This window comes from Arabidopsis thaliana, chromosome 2 (genome assembly GCF_000001735.4).
Source record: "Arabidopsis thaliana chromosome 2, partial sequence".
NCBI classification, from domain to species: Eukaryota; Viridiplantae; Streptophyta; class Magnoliopsida; order Brassicales; family Brassicaceae; genus Arabidopsis; species Arabidopsis thaliana.
The window spans coordinates 597,862-620,844 of record NC_003071.7 but is presented as its reverse complement, the minus strand read 5'-3'; the positions used below and the strand labels follow the sequence as shown (position 1 = coordinate 620,844).

Below are 22,983 nucleotides of genomic sequence, written 5' to 3'. Positions count from 1 at the left end.
CTTGAAATTTTCGTAATCCTTAGGGGTACTTTCGTAAATTAATAGAACGACTTGAGATTTTACACTAGCTTCCGTGGAAGACGAAGACGAAGATACAAGCGTCGATCGATGGGGAGAAAACGCAGAGTTAAATCGGAGTCGTCTCCGTTCGATTCATTTCCGGAAGATTGCATCTCCTACATAATCTCTTTTACAAATCCACGCGATGCGTGCGTCGCTGCTACGGTTTCGAAAACGTTTGAATCGACGGTGAAGTCAGATATTATATGGGAGAAGTTTCTTCCGGCGGATTATGAATCTCTGATTCCTCCATCGCGAGTTTTCTCATCGAAGAAGGAGCTCTATTTCTCTCTCTGTAACGATCCTGTTCTATTCGACGATGACAAAAAGGTAGCAAAATTTATGAATAATGAATGATCTGTCTCATCTCATCGCCTTAAAGTTGCAATTTGTATCTCTATTTTGGTGTAATTTTGAAGTTTGCTGCTATTGAATCATTTTGATTATTTTGGAAATCAAAGAGCGTATGGTTAGAGAAAGCGAGTGGGAAGAGGTGTCTGATGTTATCTGCGATGAACCTCTCAATCATATGGGGAGATAATCCTCAGTATTGGCAATGGATTCCAATTCCTGAATCTAGGTACTCTAATTTTCATTATCTTTGCGTTAGTTTGGTTGTAATGACTCGTTGGGATGATGATGGACAATTGTTGCCCTGTGTTATGAAGGTTTGAAAAAGTAGCGAAACTTCGCGATGTATGTTGGTTCGAGATTCGTGGCAGAACGAATACTCGTGTATTATCTCCAAGAACTCGTTACTCGGCTTATATTGTGTTCAAGGGAGTGGATAAATGTTATGGCTTTCAGAATGTGGCCATAGAAGCTGCGGTAGGAGTGGTGGGACAGGAGCCTTCTAGAAGATTAATATGCTTTAGTGAAGCTATAAGGAGGGGAAGGAGGAACGTTGTGAAACCTAAGCAGAGAGAAGATGGGTGGATGGAGATTGAGCTTGGGGAGTTCTTCAATGATGGAGGAATAATGGATAATGATGAAATTGAGATGAGTGCTTTAGAGACTAAGCAGCTCAATCGGAAGTGTGGCTTGATCATTCAAGGAATTGAAATCCGACCTGCTAAAATCCTCTGAAGTAATGCGGCGGAACAACCCGATTATCGGCTCATCTATTGGTATTATTGGTGGAGTGAAGACCGAAGAGGTAAATTCAAATTCATAAAAGTATATTCGGTTGTTTATTGTATTGATTGGTTATGTTAGGTTTTATGTGGTGAACAACAAAAGTTAAGTTCCAACCGTGTTCTTTCAAGTGGAGGATGTTGGTATCATGGTATGTTTATGTAAACCGGCTTCCCGTGGAAGAACGGTTGGATGATTCGGGTTATGTTTTGGTTTCAGTATAGATGTCAAACCAAGTTAAATAACTGTGTTGTATATCTTGGCCTCTAATTTGTGGATAGTAATGTTTCTGAATTTGGATTTTTGATGTTATAATGTTCATAATTCTCACATGAACGATTTCAGTATATTGAGAAGAAAGATAGTGTTTTGATCACTCACAAGGTTCTTACGAGTGTTTGCCGGAAAGCCCAAATCAACGGCTCTCTTTTATGGGCTTCTCTATTGTAAAAGGCCCATATGACCCCAAAATACAAAGGAGCGGGAAGTAGACGCGCTCATTGTTCACAAATCAGGGGCATCGACGGAGACGATGATACGGCTACGGACACTGATTGAGAAAAATCGAAGCGAAAGCAGAAAAAAGATCGTCTCTTCTACTCTCGATTCGTTGCCTGAGGGATGCATTTCAAACATAATCTCTTTCACAAGTCCTGAAGACGCTTGCGTCGCTGCTGCGGTTTCGAAGATCTTCGAATCGGCGGTGAAATCAGATATCGTATGGGAGAAGTTTCTTCCGACGGATTACGAATCTCTGATTACTCCGTCGCGAGTTTTCTCATCGAAGAAGGAACTCTATTTCTCTCTCTGCAACGATCCTCTTCTAATCGAAGATGGCAAAATGGTAAAAAATCTTAACCTATTTATGTTTACACGATCTGAGAATCATGTACTACAAATTAGCAATGTAGAAGTTATGGGAAATTACAATTGGTATGTTAGAGTCATTGAATTAACGTTGAAGTTCTATCTTGTGCTGATGATACTAAATATCTCTGATTATTTGTCGAAAACCGAAGAGCTTATGGTTAGAGAAAGCGAGTGGGAAGAGATGCATAATGTTATCTGCAACTGCGATGAATCTATCAAGCATGGCAGATATGTCTCAGCGTTTCCTATGGATTCCATGTCCAGAATCTAGGTATGTACTCCTTTTTCATTATCTTTGTGTTATTTCAACTCAATCCGATCATATAATTATGTTGCCAAGTGATATACTGATATGCAGGTTTGAAACAGTAGCGGCGCTTCGCGAAGCATATAGGTTTGAGTTTAATTGCAGAATGAATACTCGTGTCCTTTCTCTAAGAACTCGTTACTCGGTCTACATTGTGTTCAAGAAAGCGGATAATTGGTGTGGCTTTAAGGGTGTGTCTATAGAGGCTGTAGTTGGGATAGTGGGAGAGGAGTCTTTTAGAAGTTTCATATGCTTTGATACGCATGGGAAGGGGCAGGCTCGAAAGAGGAAAGTGGTGGCGAAACCAGAGTTGAGAGAAGATGGGTGGATGGAGACAGAGATTGGGGAATTCTATAATGAAGGAGGATTAATGAGTAGTGATGAGGTTGAGATAAGTACTGTAGAGGGTAAATACGCCCAGCAGAAGCGTGGTTTGGTCATTCTAGGAATTGAAATCCGTCCTGCGAAAATCCTCGAGGAGTTTTCGGTTTGTCGTTTGTGAGGCCAAAACAAAGCGTTTAGTTCTAGAGATTGAAATACTCTGATAGTCTTTTAGCTCTTTCTTATTTTGAAAGTGTAAGAGCTTCTGGTTAGACAAAGCAAGCGGGAAAAAGTTGGTGTACAAATCTATTTTGTAATCATTTGATGATCAACACCGAAAAATGTTGCCCATGTTTTTCGTAGATTCGAAAGAGTAGGAGAGGTTGATGTACAAATTGGCTTCAGATTCACGACAAGTTGAATCCTCGTCTTCTGTCCCCAAAAATCGTCACTCAAACTTACTTAGTGCTTAGGAAATTGGATTATATTTTTGGATTTGGGATGTCCCCTTATAAGCTGAAGGTAGAGTGGTGGATCCGTATGGTCTTAGCCAGGGCCGCCGTATGCTTTGATCCGGCTTCCGATGAGTAGTTTCTAAGGAGGAAACCCGAAGAAAGGTAAGATAGGTGAATGGATGTATCATTCTAAATTGTTTATGTGATGATATCCTTTTTAAGTCTTATTTTTCTAGTAATTGTTAGCGTAACGAGTCAAGACTATATTATAATAAGAATGACGGGAATGACATATTATTCCACTCTAACACGGTTTAATTCCACAAAGTCGACCTTACTTGACTCTTTATAATTTGGGTTTGTTCGTTAGAATTTTTCCAAACCAAAAAAGTCCGAAACCAACGACTCCTGTGAGAGACGATAATGACCAAAACAAGGTGCATGCATGAGCATTTTCGTAAAATTGTACAACGAGTTAAGAAGACTCTTAGACTCTCAGCTTCCGACAAAAGTCACGGCGTTGCTGAGTTGGATGACTTACCGGAAGAATGTGTCTCAATCATAGTCTCTTTCACAAGCCCTCAAGATGCGTGCGTCCTTGCTTCGGTTTCGAAAACCTTTGCTTCGGCGGTCAAGTCAGATATTGTATGGGAGAAGTTTATTCCGCCAGAGTATGAATCTTTGATTTCTCAATCCCGAGCTTTCAAATTCTTATCGAAGAAGGAGCTCTATTTCGCTCTTTGCGACAAATCTGTTCTAATTGACGATGGCAAAAAGGTATATCTATCTTTAATATGGGATTTTTTTTTTTTTGAATCATCAAATTTAGTTAGAGAACTTTGACAATAATGATGTGATTTAAGTTTAAATAAGAAATTTTGTGCTATAGTTTTTAGCAATTTGGTGAATTTTATGATCATTTGTTTTTTTTTTTTCTTTTTGAAAATCGAAGAGCTTATGGATAGAAAAAGCGAACGCGAAGAGATGTATCATGATATCAGCGATGAACCTTGCAATCGCGTGGGGGAATTCTCCTCAGAGTTGGCGATGGATTCCAGATCCTCAAGCTAGGTATCTTTTTTCATCGTCTTTACGTAATTAATTTGGTTTTAATGACTCGTTTAGATGATTTTCTTGCTGAAAAATGTTACCATGCCTTATACAGGTTTGAAACAGTAGCGGAGCTACTTGAAGTATGTTTGTTTGAGATTCGTGGCAGAATAAATAGTCGTGTGATATCTCCAAAAACTCGTTACTCGGCTTACATTGTGTACAAGAAATTGAATATATGTTATGGCTTTGAGAATGTAGCCGTAGAAGTTGTAGTTGGAGTGGTGGGGCAGGATTTAGAAGAATCTTGTCGAAGATATATATGCTTTGATGAGACTATGGATGAGCAGTTTCGAAGGAGAGATAGGGGAAAGAACCTAGTAAAACCAGAGAGGAGAAAAGATGGGTGGATGGAGATAAAGATTGGGGAATTCTTCAATGAAGGAGGATTATTGAACGATGATGAAATTGAGATGGTTGCTTTAGAGGCTAAGCAGCGTCATTGGAAACGTGGCTTGATCATTCAAGGAATTGAAATCCGTCCTACGAATATCCGGTAATTAAGTGCCGAGAATGCTGGTTTTTATCAATCAACCGCTCATCAATTGGTATTGTTGTTAAACTGGTTATGCAATGGAGTGAAAAGGTCATTCTAAATGATAAAAGTGTATTCCGTTGTGTGTGTGATAAGCTAAGTTAGCTAAGTTCCAACTTTGTCCTTGTAGTGGAGGATGTTGCCCTATTGTTATATGTAAACCAGTGTCTTGCAGTTCAAAGAATGATTTGATGGTTCTGATTAAAGGACATTAATGCATATAAGGGTATTTTCGTAAATATGTGTGGGTGACTCAAAAAACGAGTCTTTTTCTTTTGAATATTTTAGCGGCAAAGACGCTTGTAGAGACAAAACACGGTTTTGAGTCTTTTCTTTGACTCAAGCAAGACTCTAGAGGCAAAGGCAGAGATATTTGTGGTTGTAATGTTTGTGATTATAATGTACATGATTCTTTGATGAACAAAATTCGATACTAAAAACATAGTGTTTTGATCATCTAAAACTCTAATGTCGACTTTAATTTAAATCACATTTATTACAATAATATAAGTCGGTAATGTTGGTGATATGGTTCAAAAATGTCCAAACGTGTTTTCTGTTTTTGTTTGTAGAAAATTCCAGAGTCAACTAAAGAGTTTGCTTTTCCTTTTGTATTTGTTAGCTCTTTCTTTTCAATTTTTTTTATTAAATGTGGAAAAACAGTTTTTCGATTACTGTATTATTGATTTCTAATATGTTAAAAATGCTTCTATGTAATAAAAAATGTGAAAACTACTTTAAATAACCGAATTTGTGATCAATTTCTAAACCATTGTTTAGTAAGTCTTAGTGAAACAAAATTGTTTAACAAAGTGATGAAAAAGTTCAGAAATAAGGAAGAACATATGATGCATTTGTAGAATTTTTTTTTGTATTGTAAATTGTTTTGTTTAAGTAGTACTATATATTTTTAATTAAATTTAGTTTATATAATTATACCCTAGGTTAAAAGATGTTCTCGATCCGCCACTGTAGTTGGCCATTATACAACCACAACGATGTTTCTTTAAAGGACGTACAATCTTGTTTGAATATATTGTTCCGATAATAATTTGAATATCTTATTATCTAAGCCTCACTGACGATATAAAAACAAAAACCTAGCGAAGAGAAAAAAAAAAACTAACGAAGACTAAATGACTACTAACACATGACTAAGACCAAAAAGTGTTCATGTTAACGTGTGAGACTATATAATTTTAACGTCTTAAGACCTACGTGAATTGACCCTATATAAATTGAGTTTGTACGTTAGTCAGAATTTTTCTAAACCAAATCCAAAACCAAACGTATCCTGAAACTGAAAGACTACAATGAACAAAACAAGGAACGTGCAAGAGACGCGCGCATTGTTGGCAATCAAAGGTCATTTTCATAAATTTGTAGAACGACTTAAGACTCTCAAACTTTTCTTAGCTTCCGAAAAAAGTCACGGCGTTTCGGAGTTTTCGCCGTTCGATTCATTACCGGAGGTCTGCATCTCTCTCATAATCTCGTTCACAAGTCCTCGAGACGCATGCGTTGTTGCTTTGGTTTCTAAAACCTTTGAATCGGCAGCCAACTCAAATATTGCATGGGAGAAGTTTATTCCACCGGAGTATCCATCTATGGTTCGTGGATCGCAGTATTATACATCCAAGAAGGAGCTCTTTTTCGATTTATGCCACAACTCTCTTCTAATTGACGATGGCGAAAAGGTATATATATATCCATCAGTTTTGCAATTTGTTTACAGAATTATGGCGACAAGAAAATGTTCTAACTCGTGCTACTTTTGAATATCTATGATTTTCTTAACTAATTTTGTTTAACATTTTTTCAAAAATGAAAGAGCTTTTGGATAGAGAGAGCAAGTGGTAAGAGGTGTATCATGTTATCAGTGATGAGCCTCTCAATTTGAAGGGAGTTTCTCCTCGCTATTGTGAGTGGAGACCATATCATGAATCTAGGTACCCTTTTCCATTATATTTGTGCTAGTTTGTTCGGCTGTTCTTTAGTATTGGTTGTTCTTTAGTAATCCAGCCGCGTGATATCCTGTTTTGGCACGCTCATACCAAATTTCATAATTTTTTAATATATACTGACTTTTTTGTGGTAAATTAAAAAATTATAAAATTTAATAAGCAACTATTATCCAAAACAAATTTTAATTGTTGTTTTTTCATATTAATTAATGAAATTAAATTTTTACTTATTTTTAAAAATAATTAAATATAGGTTTATTAAATTTAACATTAATTATTTATAATTTATGCAAACACTTAACATCACTTATTATAACCGTTATTATTTATACTGACTAATTGCAAAATTAACATTAAAATTATAATAAACGATGCAAATAATTATTTGAACCAATGCAAAATATGTACCACTTTCAGGGTCATTATATAAGTGAAGTCATTTGCATCAATTATAACTGATACAAATATGCAAAATAAGTGATGTTAAATATATTTTTCCTAGTGGTTTAAGCAGGTTTGAAAATATAGTAGAGCTTCTAAAAGTACGTGAGTTTGGGATCCATGGCAGAATGAATACTCGTGACCTATCTCCAAGAACTTGTTACTTAGTCTACATTGTGTTCAAGATTACGGAAAATTATTTTGGCTTTGGAGATCTGGCCATAGAGGTTGTAGTTGGAGTGGTGGGACATGAACCTTCTAGAAGATCTATATGCTTTGATGAGTTTCCAAGAAAAGGTAGGGGAAGGAGGAGAAGAAAAGATGTGTGGATGGAGATAGAGCTTGGAGAATTCTTCAATGAAGGAGGATTAGGCAATAGTGATGAAATTGAGATGAGTGCTTTAGAGTGTCCTGAGCAGCCTTATTGGAAATGTGGCTTGATCATTCAAGGAATTGAAATCCGTCCTACAAAAATCCAGTACTGAAATACCGAGAACTTAACGCTGGTTTTTACCAGAGTAACCACTCATCTATTGGTATTATTGTCAACTGCTTATGCCGTGGAATGAAGAGGTAAATTCCAACTGCTAAAAGTTTGTTCAACTGTGTGTTATAAGATAAGTTATAACTTTGTTCTTCTAGTATATAAAGGATGTTGCCATATTGGTGTATGATTCCTGTTATGTTTTGCTATTAGTATAAATGGCTAATAAAATCACATTTTGTTTCGATTCTTCCTGGAAACAAAATCACATTTGTTTGGAAAGTCTGTCAGTTGGGCTTTGGCCCAATTGGTTTACCTGGTAGTCAGAAATGCAGGTGGCCTGACTACCCTCTGACATTAGTCGGAAGGCATTCCAAACTCGGACCAGGCAGTGTGGTGGTCCAATTCTACCTGGATCGGGAGAAGTCCACTCTGTATCACTTCGGTGCGTTCCTACCAAAGCTAACCGGATCAGCCGATAGGGTATATCAAAAAAAAAAAAAAAATGGCTAATGCTGATATAAGTGAAAACATTGTTTTATATCTTGAAAAAACATCTTGTAATAGAATCAACTTGTTGGACCATAATGTTCTCGAATGTAATGTTCATGATTCTCACACGAACAAATTCGACAAATAAAAAATGTGTTTCGATGATCTAAAACTCTATTGTTCGTGCATATACTGACACTCATTAAAAGAAGGAGCTCTCTCTGTGATAATTTCCTAATCGAAAGTGGCAAAAAGTTACGTATATATATATTTGTCTGTCCATAAGCTTTGAACTTTGTTAGTAAGGTTTATAGAATAGTTGTTAGGCTAATAGCTTCAAAACAAACAATGGATGGTGGGTAGATTAGTACATGTTATTTATATAATATCTTTATGACTCATCTTAATTATTTCTGATGTGGAATTCCTTAGTGATGAAATGTCTCGTATTCTAAGTTCTAACTGCAATCTATAAATAATCAGCTTCTGCTAGAGAATTATGGCTTCAAATGATGTGATTTAAACTTATTAACTCAAAAGGTTTCCACTATCTTGGAACATTTTGGTTGTTCAAAAGGTTTTAATTTTTATTTTTTTTGCGTGTTGTGTTTTTTCCTCGGAAAGTTCAAATAGAAAAGAAGAGTTGCTTTCACCTTTTCATTTTTCATTCTTCTATTTGTTAGCATAACGAGTCAAGACTATATTATATAAAAAAGGGACTATTATTGCCAACCGCAACACGGTTCATCCAAAACGCCTATCTTACTTGACTCTTTATAATTTGGGGTTGTGTGTAACAATGTTTCCAAACCAAAAAAGTCCGAAACCAACGACTCCTGTGAGAGACGATAATGACCAAAACAAGGTGCATGCATGTGCATTTTCGTAAAATTCTACAACGAGTTAAGAAGACTCTTAGACTCTCAGCTTCCGACCAACAAAGCCAAGGCGTTACTGAGCCGTTGTCTTTGGGTGATTTACCGGAAGAATGTATCTCCCTCATAATCTCTTTCACAAGTCCTCGAGACGCATGTGTTTTCGCTTTGGTTTCAAAAACCTTTGAATCTGCTGTCCAATCCGATATAGTGTGGGAGAAGTTTATTCCACCAGAGTATGAATCTTTGTTATCTCGATCGCAACATTTTTCATCGAAGAAGGAGCTCTTTTTCGCTCTTTGCGACGAATCTGTTTTAATCAACGTTAGCAAAAAGGTATATCTATCTAATTATAAAATGAAAATTTTGTATTGAATTATGGCAACGAGAATGAGATTCGAGCTTAACTCAAAAAATTTATGCTAATTTGGAGCAATTTGATGAAGGATTTAAGTTCAAATTCGTGCTGCTATTTGAATTCTAGGGAGTGTTATGGGTATCTAATTTACAAAAATTTTAATGACTTTAATCAAATCATTGAAATAATAAATAAATGATTATTTTGGTTTATTCCAAATTAGGACTTGTGGATAGAAAAGGCGACTGGGAAGAGGTGTATGATGTTATCAGCTTCAGCTTTGAACCTTTCCACTCATCACACTTGGAAATGGATTACAAACCCTGTATCAGCTTGGTACCAATTTTTCATGATTTTTTTTTAGTTCGGTTGTAATGACTTGGTTCAAAAGATGATGGTAATGATAAAAATATGTTGCTCATGTGTAGGTTGGAAACAGTACCAGAGCTTCTCACAACACGTTGGTTCGAGATTCGATGCAGAACGAATACTCGTTTTCTATCACCAAGAACTCGTTACTCGGTTTACATTGTGTTCTTGAAAGCGGATATATGTTATGGCTTTGCGTATGTGGCCATGGAAGCTGTAGTTAGAATGGTGGGACATGAATTAAGTGAATCTTGTAGAAGATATGTATGCTTTCATGAGGCTATGGAGTGGCAGTTTCTTACAAGGAAGAACCTAGTGAATCCCGAGAGGAGAGAAGATGGGTGGATGGAGATAGAGATTGGGGAATTCTTTAATGAAGGAGCATTTAGGAATAATGATGAAATTGAGATGAGTGTTTCAGAGACTACTCAGCGCAATACGAAACGTGGCTTGATTATTCAAGGAATTGAAATCCGTCCTACGAAAAAACCCGGTAATGAAATGCCCTAGAAATTAAACTCCCTTTTACCTGATGAACCGGTATTATTGTCAATTAGTTTTACAACGAAGTAAAGAGTTAAACTCCAATTTATGAAAGAGTGTTTTCGGTTGAGTGTGGTATAATAAATAAATTGTTTTGCGAAAATTAAGTTTTACCTTTGCTATAAGAGTAGAAGATGTTGTCAAAAAATATTGAACCGACATTAAACACATTAAACAAATGTTTACAAACAAAGAAAAACGCATGAAACACATGGAACGTGACTTGTGAGGAAAACGAAAACACGGGCGTTGACTTAATGGCCAAAGAAGGGCAGTTTCAATACGTGTGCACGGCTTTTTCTTATAGGTATTTAGCGTCGGAGACGACTTTCGACGAGTCTTTAAATTCTTATCTTCGAATCTAAACGAAGAAAAACATTACAGGTAGAAGCAACAATGGGACAAAAACTCGGCGTTGACTCTAGACAAAAAATCAGACAAGTTCTCGGTTCCTCATCCAAGGTGCAAAAACACGACGTGGAATCTATCGGTGGAGGCGGGGGAGAGATCGTACCCGGTCATTCGCCGTTTGATGACTTGCCGGAGGATTGCATCTCCAACATAATCTCTTTTACAAGTCCACGGGACGTGTGTGTCTCCGCTTCAGTTTCAAAATCCTTCGCACATGCGGTCCAGTGTGATAGTATATGGGAGAAGTTTCTTCCGTCGGAGTATGAATCCCTGATTCCTCCGTGGCGAGTTTTCTCATCGAAGAAGGACCTCTATTTCACTCTTTGCTACGATCCTGTTCTAGTTGAGGATGGCAAAAAGGTATTTATATTTGTCCATTTATCAGTTTTACACTTTGTTTCTACATTTTGAGAATAATGACCTGTCTCTTGCCTTCAAGTGGGAAACTATCTATTCAGATTGATCGTTTGAGATTTTTTTCTTTCTTTTTGAAAATAAAAGAGCTTTTGGTTAGAGACGGCAAGTGGGAAAAAGTGTGTACTGTTAGCTGCAAAGGAACTGTGGATCACAGGAGGGAATAATCCTGAGTATTGGCAATGGATTGAACTTTGTGAATCTAGGTATTTATTACTTAAATTCGATTGTAATGACTCCTTTTTATTATATAAAAAAACACTGAGCATAACTAAATCGAAATGCTTGAACTTGAAACGAACCGAAATTTAGTTGTAAATCAATTGGCTTTATTGTTTCAAAATATAAATAAAATTTTAAGACAATACATTACTATAATGACGAATTGACGATCAATCATTTAGTACATAATAAAAATATGTATATAGATGTCATTATATTGCGTATTTCGGATTTATATTTCCAATTCATGAACATATGATTGAAAAAATGTTGCTCAAATGTGTTATGCAGTTTTGAAAAGGTACCAGAGCTTCTCAATAATCGTTCTTTCCAGATGGGTGGTAGTATGAGTACCCAAATCTTATCCCTAGGAACTCATTATTCAGTTTACATTGTGTACAAGATAAAAGATGAACGTCATGGCTTACGAGATTTGCCTATACAAGTTGGTGTAGGATTTAAAGGCCAAGAAATGCCTAAACAATTCATATGCTTTGACGAGTCTACCGATAAAACCAAAGAGTGGCCAAAGAAGAAGCTAATGAAATCAAAGAAGAGGGGAGATGGGTGGATGGAGGCAGAGATTGGGGATTTCTTCAATGATGGAGGATTAATGGGTTTTGATGAAGTTGAAGTGAGTATTGTAGACGTTACTTCACCTAATTTGAAGTGTGGTGTGATGATTGAAGGAATTGAATTCCGGCCAAAGGATTGTCAGTAAATTAAGTGTTCTCGGTTTACTATAGTGGAAAAACGGTTTGGTGAATTCAGGTTATGTTTATGTTGTCTATTTGAAAAAAATGAAATATACTTTGTGAATCAGAAAGTGAATCAGCTCAAGTAAATACTATTTATGTCCTTTAAAACTGGACCTAAATATTTGCACTGAAAAGCAGAATGACGTTAAAATAGAAACCATCAAATTTTAACGGTGTAAGAGGTAGATATTGTTGAGTTTCAACAATAGGTTTAGTTTAGGGAGAAGCAATGACTTACCTGTAGCCAGACCAGCTTGTCTTCCCTTCTTGTAAATGGAACTCATTACGCAGCTTACGTTGTTTTGGTATGAGTTACATGACTAAGTTAAAAATACTGTTGTATATCTTGGAAAAACATTTTGTAATCAAGTTTTTGGATTGTAAATTCTGGTTATGTTTTTGTATGACTATAATGTCTACGTAAGTTATAAATTTGTTGTATATCGTGGAAACCTTGTAACAATACTGGATTTGGGTTTTTGATTATGATGTTCAATTGTTCATCATGATTCTCTCTTTTTTCTTTATTTTGTTAAAAGTTAATGTTCAAGTGAACAAAATTCGTAAAAAAGTCAAAGTTTGTACGTTCATATATCATTTATGGACTTTATTATAGATCGAATTTATTAGATAGACATGAGAAGTCGGCTATATAGATAATTAATTTATATCACGATGATCTTAATTATATACTAATCTGACTAAATTATATAACATGATTTGTTAGTTAGAATATTTCCAAATACCAAAACGAACATCAAACGTGCACACTGACGCAAAGAATGATAGTTTCGTTAACGAGTGGACGACATTACAACGAGTCTTTCTTTTTAAAACATTTAGCAGCTGAGACTATTTCTTGAAAGTCTCAGCTTGCAGAGGAAGAAAACTATCGAATGGGCCAAAAACATGGCGTTGACACAAGAGGGAAAGGCGCAGAATTTTGTGGTTGTTGGGAGATTCTCACTGAATTTATCAATGGTTCTTCGGCATCTTTCGATGACTTGCCAGACGATTGCTTAGCTATCATAAGCTCTTTTACAAGTACTCCACGGGACGCGTTCCTTGCTGCTTTGGTTTCGAAAAGCTTTGGCTTGCAGTTCAATTCCGATAGCGTATGGGAGAAGTTTCTACCACCGCCGGATTATGTATCTCTGCTTCCAAAATCGCGAGTTTTCTCTTCAAAGAAGGAACTCTATTTCGCTCTTTGCGATCCGTTTCCAAACCACAATGGCAAAATGGTATATTTTATATATCCTTATACAGTAATTGGAATTTATGTATGGATTCTGTTAGAGAATTATGGCAACAGGGATTTGAATAAACTTATTTAATGATGGAGCAATTTTGGTGTAATTGTACTAAGTCTATTTCATTCTACTAAAACTAGTTGTATTGGGTCTTAATCTCTTATATTATTTTTAATGTTATCTTGTTTGTTTAAAATGTATGATTTCAGTTCTAATTCATGCATTGTTTAACATTTCTTACTTTTGAGTTTTTTTTTTGTTCTCTCCGTTAAAATTATAGAGTTTCAGATTAGATAAAGCGAGTGGAAAGAAGTGTGTAATGTTATCTGCAAAGAAACTCTTGATCAGTCGGGTAGTAAATCCTAAGTATTGGAAATGGATCTCAATTCCAGAATCTAGGTAACTCCTTCTTCTTAATGACTTATTTTGATTATGGGTGCAAAAAAAAGGTATGTTGCACGAACTGTGTAAGATGAATTATGAAGCTTTACTAATATGCTGCACGAATTGTGTAATGCAGGTTTGATGAAGTACCAGAACTTCTCAATATAGATTCTTTCGATATACGTGGTGTGTTGAATACTCGAATCATATCTCCAGGAACTCATTACTCAGCTTACATTGTGTACACAAAAACATCTCATTTTAATGGCTTTCAAACTTCTCCCATACAAGCTGGAGTTGGATTTCAGAGACATGGAATGTCTAAGACATTCATACGTTTTGATTCGAAGAAGAGGCAAGATGGGTGGATGGAGGCAAAGATTGGGGATTTTTACAATGAAGGAGGATTAATAGGTTTCAATCTAATTGAGGTGAGTGTTGTAGACGTTGCTCGCTACCCTCATATGAATATGAAGAGTGGTTTGATTATTGAAGGCATTGAATTCCGGCCAAAGGATAGTCGGTAAACTGATACCAGTTTACTGTAGTGGAAGAACGCTATTATGATTTTCGGTTATGTTTTTGTTGTAATCTTTTTGAGAAAAACAACTGAACTGTTTTTGTTACATTACAACAACTGGACTAATTTTGTTATAGGGTAAAGGTTTATGTGATTTAGAGTAATTGAGTTTGGTCGCTTGTTTTATTTAGAAAGGTTAGTAAAAGTTTATAGATTAAGAATTGTGTCTTGCCTTAAGGGTAGTTATGTTAATAGTTAGAAGAGAAGAGTTGCAACTCTTGTTCTTAGTGTTGTTTGGTCGTGTCTATTGAATACTATAAAAACACGTTGTCTTTGTTTGTAACACATTTTCAGTTTTTCAATAATAAGAAGTTTCAGTGTAATTTCATAACTCTGTTTCTGTCTCTCTCGTCAAGTCTCTCTGTTTCATATTTATCAAAAGTCCTTCACTAATCCAACAGTAATTAGTGGGATAAGGTATCTAGTTTATGTTTCTTATTCTTGTTTGTTACAAAACGACTGCTACAGTGACACAATCCCTTTTTTCATACATGAAAGGTTCGATACCATATAACAATAGATGAATATATTGTTCACTCAATTAAGACAACATGGTTACAACATAAGCAATTTAAAACCTACTGAATTGAATAAGTGATTGAATCATGCATGTACAAAGGTTTTGCTGATAATTGAGATCCTTATGGAAAGAAATAACCTCCAACAGAAAGTTGTTGCTAAGGCTGTTTCATGTCTATAAGACTATCCATGTTTGTTGTTCACTCGTCTGTCACTGTTACAGGACAAGGACTGTTTCCAAATTAGAGATGTTTCATGTCACATACATTGAGGGAATTAAACACAAACATCATTAATGATTGTATCAAGGATGAAACACAAAGGTGCTCTTTCTCTTTTGGCCTTTTGGGAAGTTGAGTGAGAGTCTAGAGTGGAGTCACCTTTCAATTTCAAGTTCTTATCTCATTACATGTTTCTTGTCTCACTAAATATTGTTAGAACTAACAACATCCTTATTGTGAGTAAGTTTCTGTAAGTACCATCCAGAAGAACCTTAATACATCATCAATAAAACATTATAGATTGAATCTGAATCAAAAGTCTCATCACATTACAATAGCTGCAAATCAATATCTAAAATAATAAACAAACACATAGAAACATAAACAATGAATCATCACTTTGATTTCAAACCACACCGTCTGCTTTACGCTTCCATCTCAAAGAAATCTCCTTTAGCAAAGGCCTGACATCCACAGAATCCAAGTCTTTTCTCGACCAGTCACAGAAGAATTCTTCGTGAACATCCATGAGGAATCTCAAAGCAGTGTTCAATGGTCCTTTCTCATCACTCTCATCTATCTTCTTCTTACATTCTGACAACAAACAAGACTGATCTCCAAAATACTTGTACCTAGCAATCTGTAGCAAGTTTTTCTTGTCATGAGGCCAAACACTACTCTTATCATCAACAACCACAATTCCACGCTCATCAGCCAACACAAGATCAAGCGTCTTAAAACCAGGACTCTCTCTTCTCGTTATAACCCGATTGCCAAAGTAAATCTTATCCGGATCAATCATCTCCAACACGAGCTGAGCATAGTCATAACCACCCTTTGTGTAAACATACAAAGAGAACATCTCGTTACATTCTTTCAGAAACTGGTGAACAAAAGATCTCAGCTTTATCAAAGATTCTTCAGGAAACCCAGTGTTGAATCTCCGTAGATCTTTCCTCGATTCCACTTCTTCTGTTATATACTTTTCAGATTCAGAAAGCTGTGAAACTTTAATGGTGTGAACAAGCGTGTGGTCCAAGTCAAGTACTAAGTGAAGCTTCTTGTCTTCAAGCCAAGAGGTTTGAGAGATGAGCCGTTTTGTAAAACCTAAAGCTTCATTACTCATCTGAATCCCTGTGTAGAGGTAATCGAAAGATCTGCCTTGGTAATTGTCCACTATTGTATTGCAAGAGGCACAGACTTTATTGCGGACGAACCAGTGACTGCAGTTACGAGACGGAGACTCTTTGACCTCTGGATCGATCTTACGTCTTTTGGGTTGTGGCTCAAGAGAAAGGTTTTCAACTAGAGACATGTTTTCGAATCACCTGAAAAGCTTATGAAATCGAGTCAAAAACCTAGACTTTTTTTTGAGTTGCAAACCCTAGAGAGCAAAGAGTGAAATTAGAAAGCTGCGAATTTTTTTGAAATCTGGCTTTGGTAATTGAGGTTTATATAGGAGAAGAGAGTGGCGAATCAATAGAAATTTCCTTTTTTCTGCGAAAGCACCGTCGCTCTCGACGGGCCAAAAGGCCCATCCTCGTCATTGGAAACGATCAATATACCCTCAGTTTCCTATCTTTATCGGTTGTTTGAGTTTCTGCATATGACAAGGATCTCTGTTTGTTTTATGAGTCTACAAAGACCAATGGACAAGATCACCTCTGTTGCTATTCCTCTTACCTTGGCTCCAAGTTCTGTATATATGATTGTAAGTCCATATGTTTAGTTTCCTTGCTGTTTTGTCTTTGACTACCCTTCCTTTTTGTACTATTTTGTGTAAAGTGTTTTGGTTTGAGAAATTTCAGATTTTGGCTTTCTAAGTTATATATTGCAGGTTTTGGTGAACTATGGCACAGATTTTGGTTGAGAAATTGCATGTTTTGGTTTATAAGCTGCAGGTTTGGTTTGAAGCCTCTGCGTATTCTACCACAAGTGACATTTTCTAAATTGTCCACAGGTTTTAGAGACATATCTGTGTGTTGTGGAGGTGAAGGATCTTTGAAAAGTTACGTATTTAAGCGAACGAAATATTTTGGATGAGAAATGGATCAGCTTGAAGGCAAACTTGATGTTGGGTTTAGCGTCTTCAGGTAAGATTTCTGCTAAGACCATAGAGAATACCTCTATTTTGCCTTTTTTCGTCTTTATGCTATCTTTTATCTAAGAGCCCATTATTATGTTTTTTTTTTTTTTTTTTTTGAATATCAGAAGATTGTAGGCCAAAACTCATAATCCCCAAGCCCGAAACCACAACATGTAGTAAGGTTCTTAGGGCTGTCACATGTTGTGACTACTTGTGAGTTTTCAGCTTTCGGTTACCCAATCCAGCATTGGTGGCGGTTCACTCTTGAGAAGGCCTCTAATTGATACGACGTTGGTGGCGGTTCACTCTTGAGAAGATCTTCGAATACAATTTTGGAAAGAAGACGTTATACTCCGACTTCCCTCAGTGCCTTAACTATTTCTATTACCAAAAGAAAAACAAGAGTGATTTTTTGGGTATCATAAGAAAAAAAATCTAGAATTAAAATTTACACATAATTTTAAATAGAAATTCAAATGTTTAAGAATAAAATTTATCCATTTAATTAAAATACTTACTCAAAACTTAACACACATATTACTATTCAAAATTAATATACAACATTCAACTCAAACACTAAACTAACAATCCAAAACATTATACTCAATACTAAAATAAAATCTTCATTCTAAATTAATAATATAGTTTAAAAATTTAGAAAAAAAATATATCGAAACATAGGACCTCGGGTAAAACACGGGTTATCAATCTAGTACTTATTAAATGCAATGAGGCCTTGAAACTATAAGCCTTATAGTTTCACATAACATCCTTTGATTATTTAGCGCACGATCTCATCTTTTTTTTTTCTAACTAGGTTTTTATGGTTGGATATAGATTTAAACAATTTCTTCAACAGATTTGAGAAGATTTCTTTTAAAGTTTCATATCTGAATAAATATGTGAAGACAACAAATAAACATCCAACGTACTCGGAATATTCTAAAATTTGGTAGAGTATTTGGGAGATGTGAGAACTAAGGGTTCAAATTTCGAGTTCAGAGGGTGAAATGAATTAAGTTGTTTTGATAGTTAATTCACATGCTTATTGAACTATTTTTGGTTAAGGTTAGTAAATTTAAATTTCTTCCTCTATTTTTAACAACATAATAACGAATATTTTACATATAATAATATGGAGAGGATGAGGAAGAAAGTGAAAAAAGATAAAGAGGAAGATGAAGATGAAGATGAAGACTATAACGAAAAAGAGCGAATGGTGAAAGTAATGATGATAATGATCAAAAGAAAATTGATAATTAAGATGACAAGAAGAAATATGAAAAGTATGAAACAAAACACGAAGACATAGGTGTTGACAGCCAATTAAATATGAGAAAATAAAACGGATTTATGATTCTTTTGATTAAATTTAATTCTTAAACACTATTGATTTTTATAATTTTTAATATAGTGTATTTGAAATGAAAATTTTACTTTAATTTAAAAATTATTGACTTATTGAGTTTTAAAATTAATGTTGTTATTGAATTAAATATGGTTATTGAAGCTTTGCATTTAAAAAAAGAAAATCAAAGAGTGTCTGCTTAGATGAAGAGAGCGGGAAGAGATGTGTCATGTTATCAGCGACGCAACTAGAGATCACATTTAAGAGCATCTTCAATGGTAAGCCTTTGAAAGAGTCTTTTTAAAATTTTATAGTAATAAATTTTGAGAATTTGTATAGTTTAGAGATTATGATGGGTCCTTGTATTTTTGGGTTTCCAATGGTGGAATCTTAAATTGGGTCTCTTAAAAAAAAAATCAATTGTTAACCGATTTGATGATCACGGTGGATGAAATAAGAGACCCAATTAGTCGTTCTCTTCGGATTTGATGATCAATCGATGGGTGTTGAAGATCAATTGATTTCACAGATATCAGAAAAACAATTGTTTTCTCAAACTCACGACCAATCAGGCCGTGACACGTCAAGTTACTTTAGCTTCACAAAAATCTCTAAATTTAGGAACGTTTCTTCTAATTTAATATAATTTTGATTTAATTTTGGACTTAAATGGGAAGAGTCTTTTGTTCTAGAGCCCTTTAAAACCCTCCATTGGACCTGCTCTTAGTCCTTATTTTTGTCAATGGATCTCAATTCATGAATCTAGGTACTTCCTTTTTTCGTTACATTTGATTGATATGGAATCATTCTGATAATAATGCATTCAATGGATTGTGAAGGTTTGATCAAGTACGAGAGCTTCTCGTTGAAGTTCCATTCAAAATATGTGGTGTGATGAATACTCAAATCCTATCTCAAAAAACTCGTTACTCGGCTTACATTGTGTACAAGACAATATATAGATTTCATGGCTTTAAACACATTGGAGTTGGATTTATTGGACATGGAACTCCCAAAGCCAAAAGGTGGGAAAGAAAGGATCTAGGGAATGATTGGTTGGGTTGTAAAAAAAAATTTAAAGCTTCTAAAAAAGTTACAGCCCCAAAATTGAAACAATCATGCTGTAACTTTTTTTTTTCCACATCCCAAATAATATTTTATAAATTATTTTGTTAGTAAGTACAAGTTTTTACAAAACACAATTTTATGGTCTTAAGAAGGTCTTTACCTTTTTCTCTTTTTCTTTTCATTTTATTTTTTCATTTTTTTAAAAAACATTACTATAATTTTCATATATATATATATATATATATTAAATTTAGTTTTATGGATAAAATTAGTAGGTAAATATCTACTTTATGACATATATATAACTCATATTGTTTTTTTAATATATATATATATATATAAATTAAATTGATATTTGTGAATTCTATTATATAATACATAAGTATAATTTACCAATATTGTTTTTTGTTTAAAAATACATACAACTGAAATATTATTTCTACAACCATTTTCTTTAAATAATAATATTATATTAATAAAATCTACAACCTAATTTCTACAGTAATAAAACCTACAACTACAATCATCACACTTATAGCAAAAATTCTACAGCAATAAATCTACATTTACAGACAAACCAATCACCCACTTAATAAAACTTGAGGAGGGGGAAGATGGGTGGATGGCGACAGAGTTTGGGGAATTCTTCGCTGAAGGAGGAGGATTATTGGATTGTGATGAAATTGTGTTGAGTGTTATCGATATTGATTATGCTTATTGGAAGTGTGGTTTGATCATTCAAGGAATTGATATCCGCCCTACGAAAAGCCCATAATGTAGTACCATGGAAGGGAGCTTTGATTGTTCTGTTGTTTGTATCAATCTTCCATCTTAAGCAAGTACTAAAAACATGAATATAATTTTTGTTTTATTGTAACTTTTGTGATTTTAGATTTTAGATTTTGAGGTTTTAAGATTCTCTCATGAGAAAAATCAATTAAAAGAGAGAATAAGGACTATTCTATTTCCACATATGGACAATTTCAAAAAAAAAAACTAAAAAGAGAGGGAGAACCTACAATAGTTTTGATGATTTTTAGGTTTCGCATTGCGATGCTGTAAATGGTTAATTAGGGAATAATAATATGGTTAAAACAGGCCGTTGAATAATGGTTTCTGTTGGTGGTGATAAAACTGATTAAACTATATAAATGTCATTCATTCATTAGAATTCTAGAAATAAAATCTTATTATAACTACTTTTAAAAGAGAGCCAATTGCCTATTTTATAAACCTACTTTTTTTAAATATGATTGACCATTTTCCTGAAAGAAATTATATATCCTAGTATAGTTTTCAAATCCAATTATTCTTAATAACAATATGGTTAAAACAAACCGTTGAATACTGTTGGTGGTGATACAACTGATTAAATTATATATATGTCATTCATCATAGACACGTCCTGCTCTATACCTGTGCTGGAGGAGATGATGCACATGTCCATCCAAAACTATAATCTTATCATGTGACTATTTTAAAAAATAAAAAGAGAGCCAATTGTCTATTTTATAGACCTTTTTTATATGATTGACCATTTATTTAACATATGTTCAATTTGCAAACCAAAGCCAAGAGTAATATACTAGGGTTTTTTAAAACTTAAAACAACAAGTAATTTAGTTAAAACACTTGCCGCGTGAACGTTGAACACATAAAAGAAAAGACCCTTGAATGTATATATAGGCCACCTTAGAAACTAGAAAGAGACTATTAGGTCACAATTTGAAAAAGGCACCAATGGCGCAAGGAGAGATCGTTCCCAGGCCGTCACCGTTTGATGGCTTGCCGGAGAATTGCATCTCCAATATAATCTCTTTTACTACTCCACGGGATGCGTGTTTTGCTGCTTCGGTTTCGAAAGCCTTTGAATCGGCAGTCCAATCCGATAGCGTATGGGAGAAGTTTCTTCCGCTGGATTATTCCTCTCTGGTTCCCGAGTCGCGAGTTTTCTTGTCGAAGAAGGAGCTCTGTTTCTCTCTCTGCCGTGTTCCTCTTCTAATTGAAGGTGGCAAAAAGGTATGTATATATGTATCATAAGAAAAAAGTTCCATGTGTTAATACTATTGGAGAATATTGATTAATCTTAGGTTCAATTTAATTTTTTGGGTTGGATCATCGAGTTTTGTTAGATAATTATGGCAATTACAAGGATCTAATGCAAAACCTTATTTTACAATATTCTATAATTCTTGATACAATGGAGCAATATTAGGTCCCAATCAAAAATCTTAAGACAACATCAATTTTGTAGATAATTAGCTATGTTTTATTCCTTGTTATTTCACTTTCTTAAATTGACAAATTAAACGAAAAATGGTAAACGTGGAAGTTACTCCTATAGTCCTATCTCTAAGGAAAAAGTCTAATGGGTTCCTTGATATATGATTGGATAGCAACGGATTGTTTCAATTCATATGTTTATACTTCATTTCATCTCCACGTCATCAAATTGGCTTCATCAAGCAATGGTGTGATTGTGAAGTTCTAATTTCATGCATCAATTCAATATTTTGTAAGTATGTTGAGTTATATATCTTCCTTTTTCCGAAAATCAAAGAGCTTCTGGTTAGACAAAACGAGTGGAGAAAAGTGTATCATGTTATCACCAAAGGGAATGGTGATCTCATGGGTTAATAGTCCTCAGTTTTGACGATGGACTTCGATTTCTGAAGCTAGGTACTCCCTTTATCCATTAGCTAGCTAGATTGTGTTGTATTCACTCGTTCTGTTGATGATGACGATGAAGATGGGAAAAAATGTTGCATGCAGGTTTGAAGAAGTACCAGAGCTTCTCTACGACTCTTGGTTTGAGGTTTGTGGTAGATTGAGTACTAAATACCTATCTCCTAGAACTCGTTACTCAGTTTACATTGTGTTCAAGACAAATGATCTATATCCCGGAGTGACACTAGAACCTTTTCCAAGATTCGTACGCTTTGTTGGGCCTACGGATCTTAAGTATGAGAGAGAATATGTAACGAGACCAGAGAAAAGAGAAGATAAATGGATGGAAGCTGAGCTTGGTGAGTTCTTCAATGAAACAAGTTGTGGTGATGTTGAAGTAAGTGTTATTGATGAGAATTCTTATTGGAAAAGTGGTTTGGTCATTCAAGGTATCGAATTCCGCCCTACGAAAAAGCATGTAAACTGATACTTGGTTTCGATGATTCTGGTATATGTTTGGTTGCTTCAGTTTAATGTATAAGCAAGTGAAAAAAAAAAATTGTATTGTAAATATCTTAAGGTTTTTTTATTGTAATGTTTGATTTTGATTTTCATCATTCTCACATGAAAATATTTTAATAAAGAAATTGTGTTTGATTTTCTTATCATATGTCTAAAATGCTTTCGTTCACTTTACTTGGCCAAAAACAATAGAACTAGAATAACAATGAATAAAA

At 34.8% G+C, this 22,983-nt stretch overlaps 8 protein-coding genes and 2 pseudogenes across 11 annotated transcripts; 9 read left to right on the top strand and 1 right to left on the bottom strand.

Moving 5' to 3' along the window:
* Positions 1-51: 51 nt before the first annotated feature.
* Positions 52-1,522, top strand: PP2-B10 (phloem protein 2-B10). The gene is made up of 3 exons (NM_126293.4): positions 52-390; positions 522-640; positions 729-1,522. The coding sequence occupies exons 1-3, from the start codon at positions 109-111 to the stop codon at positions 1,144-1,146; spliced, it is 819 nt and encodes a 272-aa protein (NP_178341.1). The 5' UTR covers positions 52-108; the 3' UTR covers positions 1,147-1,522.
* A 184-nt stretch (positions 1,523-1,706) lies between these two features.
* SKIP3 (SKP1 interacting partner 3) lies at positions 1,707-3,431 on the top strand. Of its 2 annotated transcripts, NM_126292.3 has the most exons (3): positions 1,707-2,038; positions 2,214-2,335; positions 2,423-3,045. In NM_126292.3, the coding sequence occupies exons 1-3, from the start codon at positions 1,727-1,729 to the stop codon at positions 2,871-2,873; spliced, it is 885 nt and encodes a 294-aa protein (NP_565282.3). In that variant the 5' UTR covers positions 1,707-1,726; the 3' UTR covers positions 2,874-3,045. The 2 variants fall into 2 exon arrangements, with proteins under 2 accessions (NP_565282.3, NP_001318181.1); NM_001335105.1 differs by having other exon boundaries at positions 1,754-2,335; positions 2,423-3,431.
* A 91-nt stretch (positions 3,432-3,522) lies between these two features.
* Positions 3,523-4,757, top strand: PP2-B8 (phloem protein 2-B8; the record flags this gene model as incomplete). Its single annotated transcript, NM_126291.2, has 3 exons — positions 3,523-3,924; positions 4,100-4,218; positions 4,313-4,757. The coding sequence occupies exons 1-3, from the start codon at positions 3,571-3,573 to the stop codon at positions 4,755-4,757; spliced, it is 918 nt and encodes a 305-aa protein (NP_178339.1). The 5' UTR covers positions 3,523-3,570.
* A 1,495-nt stretch (positions 4,758-6,252) lies between these two features.
* Positions 6,253-7,120, top strand: AT2G02330 (annotated as a pseudogene). Its single transcript has one exon.
* A 1,881-nt stretch (positions 7,121-9,001) lies between these two features.
* Positions 9,002-10,417, top strand: PP2-B7 (phloem protein 2-B7). The gene is made up of 3 exons (NM_126290.2): positions 9,002-9,384; positions 9,630-9,742; positions 9,835-10,417. Exons 1-3 carry the CDS (start codon positions 9,025-9,027, stop codon positions 10,283-10,285), a joined length of 924 nt encoding a protein of 307 aa, NP_178338.1. The 5' UTR covers positions 9,002-9,024; the 3' UTR covers positions 10,286-10,417.
* Positions 10,418-10,561: 144 nt separating this feature from the next.
* Positions 10,562-12,259, top strand: PP2-B6 (phloem protein 2-B6). The gene is made up of 3 exons (NM_126289.2): positions 10,562-11,089; positions 11,231-11,349; positions 11,657-12,259. Exons 1-3 carry the CDS (start codon positions 10,715-10,717, stop codon positions 12,084-12,086), a joined length of 924 nt encoding a protein of 307 aa, NP_178337.1. The 5' UTR covers positions 10,562-10,714; the 3' UTR covers positions 12,087-12,259.
* A 666-nt stretch (positions 12,260-12,925) lies between these two features.
* PP2-B5 (phloem protein 2-B5) lies at positions 12,926-14,663 on the top strand. Its single transcript, NM_126288.3, has 3 exons — positions 12,926-13,364; positions 13,654-13,772; positions 13,894-14,663. The coding sequence occupies exons 1-3, from the start codon at positions 13,020-13,022 to the stop codon at positions 14,282-14,284; spliced, it is 855 nt and encodes a 284-aa protein (NP_178336.1). The 5' UTR covers positions 12,926-13,019; the 3' UTR covers positions 14,285-14,663.
* Positions 14,664-15,483: 820 nt separating this feature from the next.
* On the bottom strand, positions 15,484-16,392 carry AT2G02290 (Haloacid dehalogenase-like hydrolase (HAD) superfamily protein; the record flags this gene model as incomplete). Its single annotated transcript, NM_126287.1, has 1 exon — positions 15,484-16,392. One exon carries the CDS (start codon positions 16,390-16,392, stop codon positions 15,484-15,486), a length of 909 nt encoding a protein of 302 aa, NP_178335.1.
* Positions 16,393-19,405: 3,013 nt separating this feature from the next.
* On the top strand, positions 19,406-20,354 carry PP2-B4 (phloem protein 2-B4; the record flags this gene model as incomplete). The annotated part of the gene is made up of 2 exons (NM_126286.1): positions 19,406-19,603; positions 20,118-20,354. The coding sequence occupies 2 exons, from the start codon at positions 19,406-19,408 to the stop codon at positions 20,352-20,354; spliced, it is 435 nt and encodes a 144-aa protein (NP_178334.1).
* Positions 20,355-21,319: 965 nt separating this feature from the next.
* ATPP2-B3 lies at positions 21,320-22,733 on the top strand (annotated as a pseudogene). Its single transcript has one exon.
* Positions 22,734-22,983: the final 250 nt, after the last annotated feature.

Bases quoted from the DNA above. Each gene is read 5' to 3' on its own strand.
- PP2-B10 (NM_126293.4), top strand. From the start codon at position 109: ATGGGGAGAAAACGCAGAGTTAAATCGGAGTCGTCTCCGTTCGATTCA. The intron at 391-521 runs GTAGCAAAATTT...TGGAAATCAAAG, and splicing joins TATTCGACGATGACAAAAAG to AGCGTATGGTTAGAGAAAGC. The intron at 641-728 runs GTACTCTAATTT...TGTGTTATGAAG, and splicing joins ATTCCAATTCCTGAATCTAG to GTTTGAAAAAGTAGCGAAAC.
- SKIP3 (NM_126292.3), top strand. From the start codon at position 1,727: ATGATACGGCTACGGACACTGATTGAGAAAAATCGAAGCGAAAGCAGA. The intron at 2,039-2,213 runs GTAAAAAATCTT...CGAAAACCGAAG, and splicing joins TAATCGAAGATGGCAAAATG to AGCTTATGGTTAGAGAAAGC. The intron at 2,336-2,422 runs GTATGTACTCCT...ACTGATATGCAG, and splicing joins ATTCCATGTCCAGAATCTAG to GTTTGAAACAGTAGCGGCGC.
- PP2-B7 (NM_126290.2), top strand. From the start codon at position 9,025: ATGACCAAAACAAGGTGCATGCATGTGCATTTTCGTAAAATTCTACAA. The intron at 9,385-9,629 runs GTATATCTATCT...ATTCCAAATTAG, and splicing joins TAATCAACGTTAGCAAAAAG to GACTTGTGGATAGAAAAGGC. The intron at 9,743-9,834 runs GTACCAATTTTT...GCTCATGTGTAG, and splicing joins ACAAACCCTGTATCAGCTTG to GTTGGAAACAGTACCAGAGC.
- PP2-B6 (NM_126289.2), top strand. From the start codon at position 10,715: ATGGGACAAAAACTCGGCGTTGACTCTAGACAAAAAATCAGACAAGTT. The intron at 11,090-11,230 runs GTATTTATATTT...TGAAAATAAAAG, and splicing joins TAGTTGAGGATGGCAAAAAG to AGCTTTTGGTTAGAGACGGC. The intron at 11,350-11,656 runs GTATTTATTACT...TGTGTTATGCAG, and splicing joins ATTGAACTTTGTGAATCTAG to TTTTGAAAAGGTACCAGAGC.
- PP2-B5 (NM_126288.3), top strand. From the start codon at position 13,020: ATGGGCCAAAAACATGGCGTTGACACAAGAGGGAAAGGCGCAGAATTT. The intron at 13,365-13,653 runs GTATATTTTATA...TTAAAATTATAG, and splicing joins CAAACCACAATGGCAAAATG to AGTTTCAGATTAGATAAAGC. The intron at 13,773-13,893 runs GTAACTCCTTCT...TGTGTAATGCAG, and splicing joins ATCTCAATTCCAGAATCTAG to GTTTGATGAAGTACCAGAAC.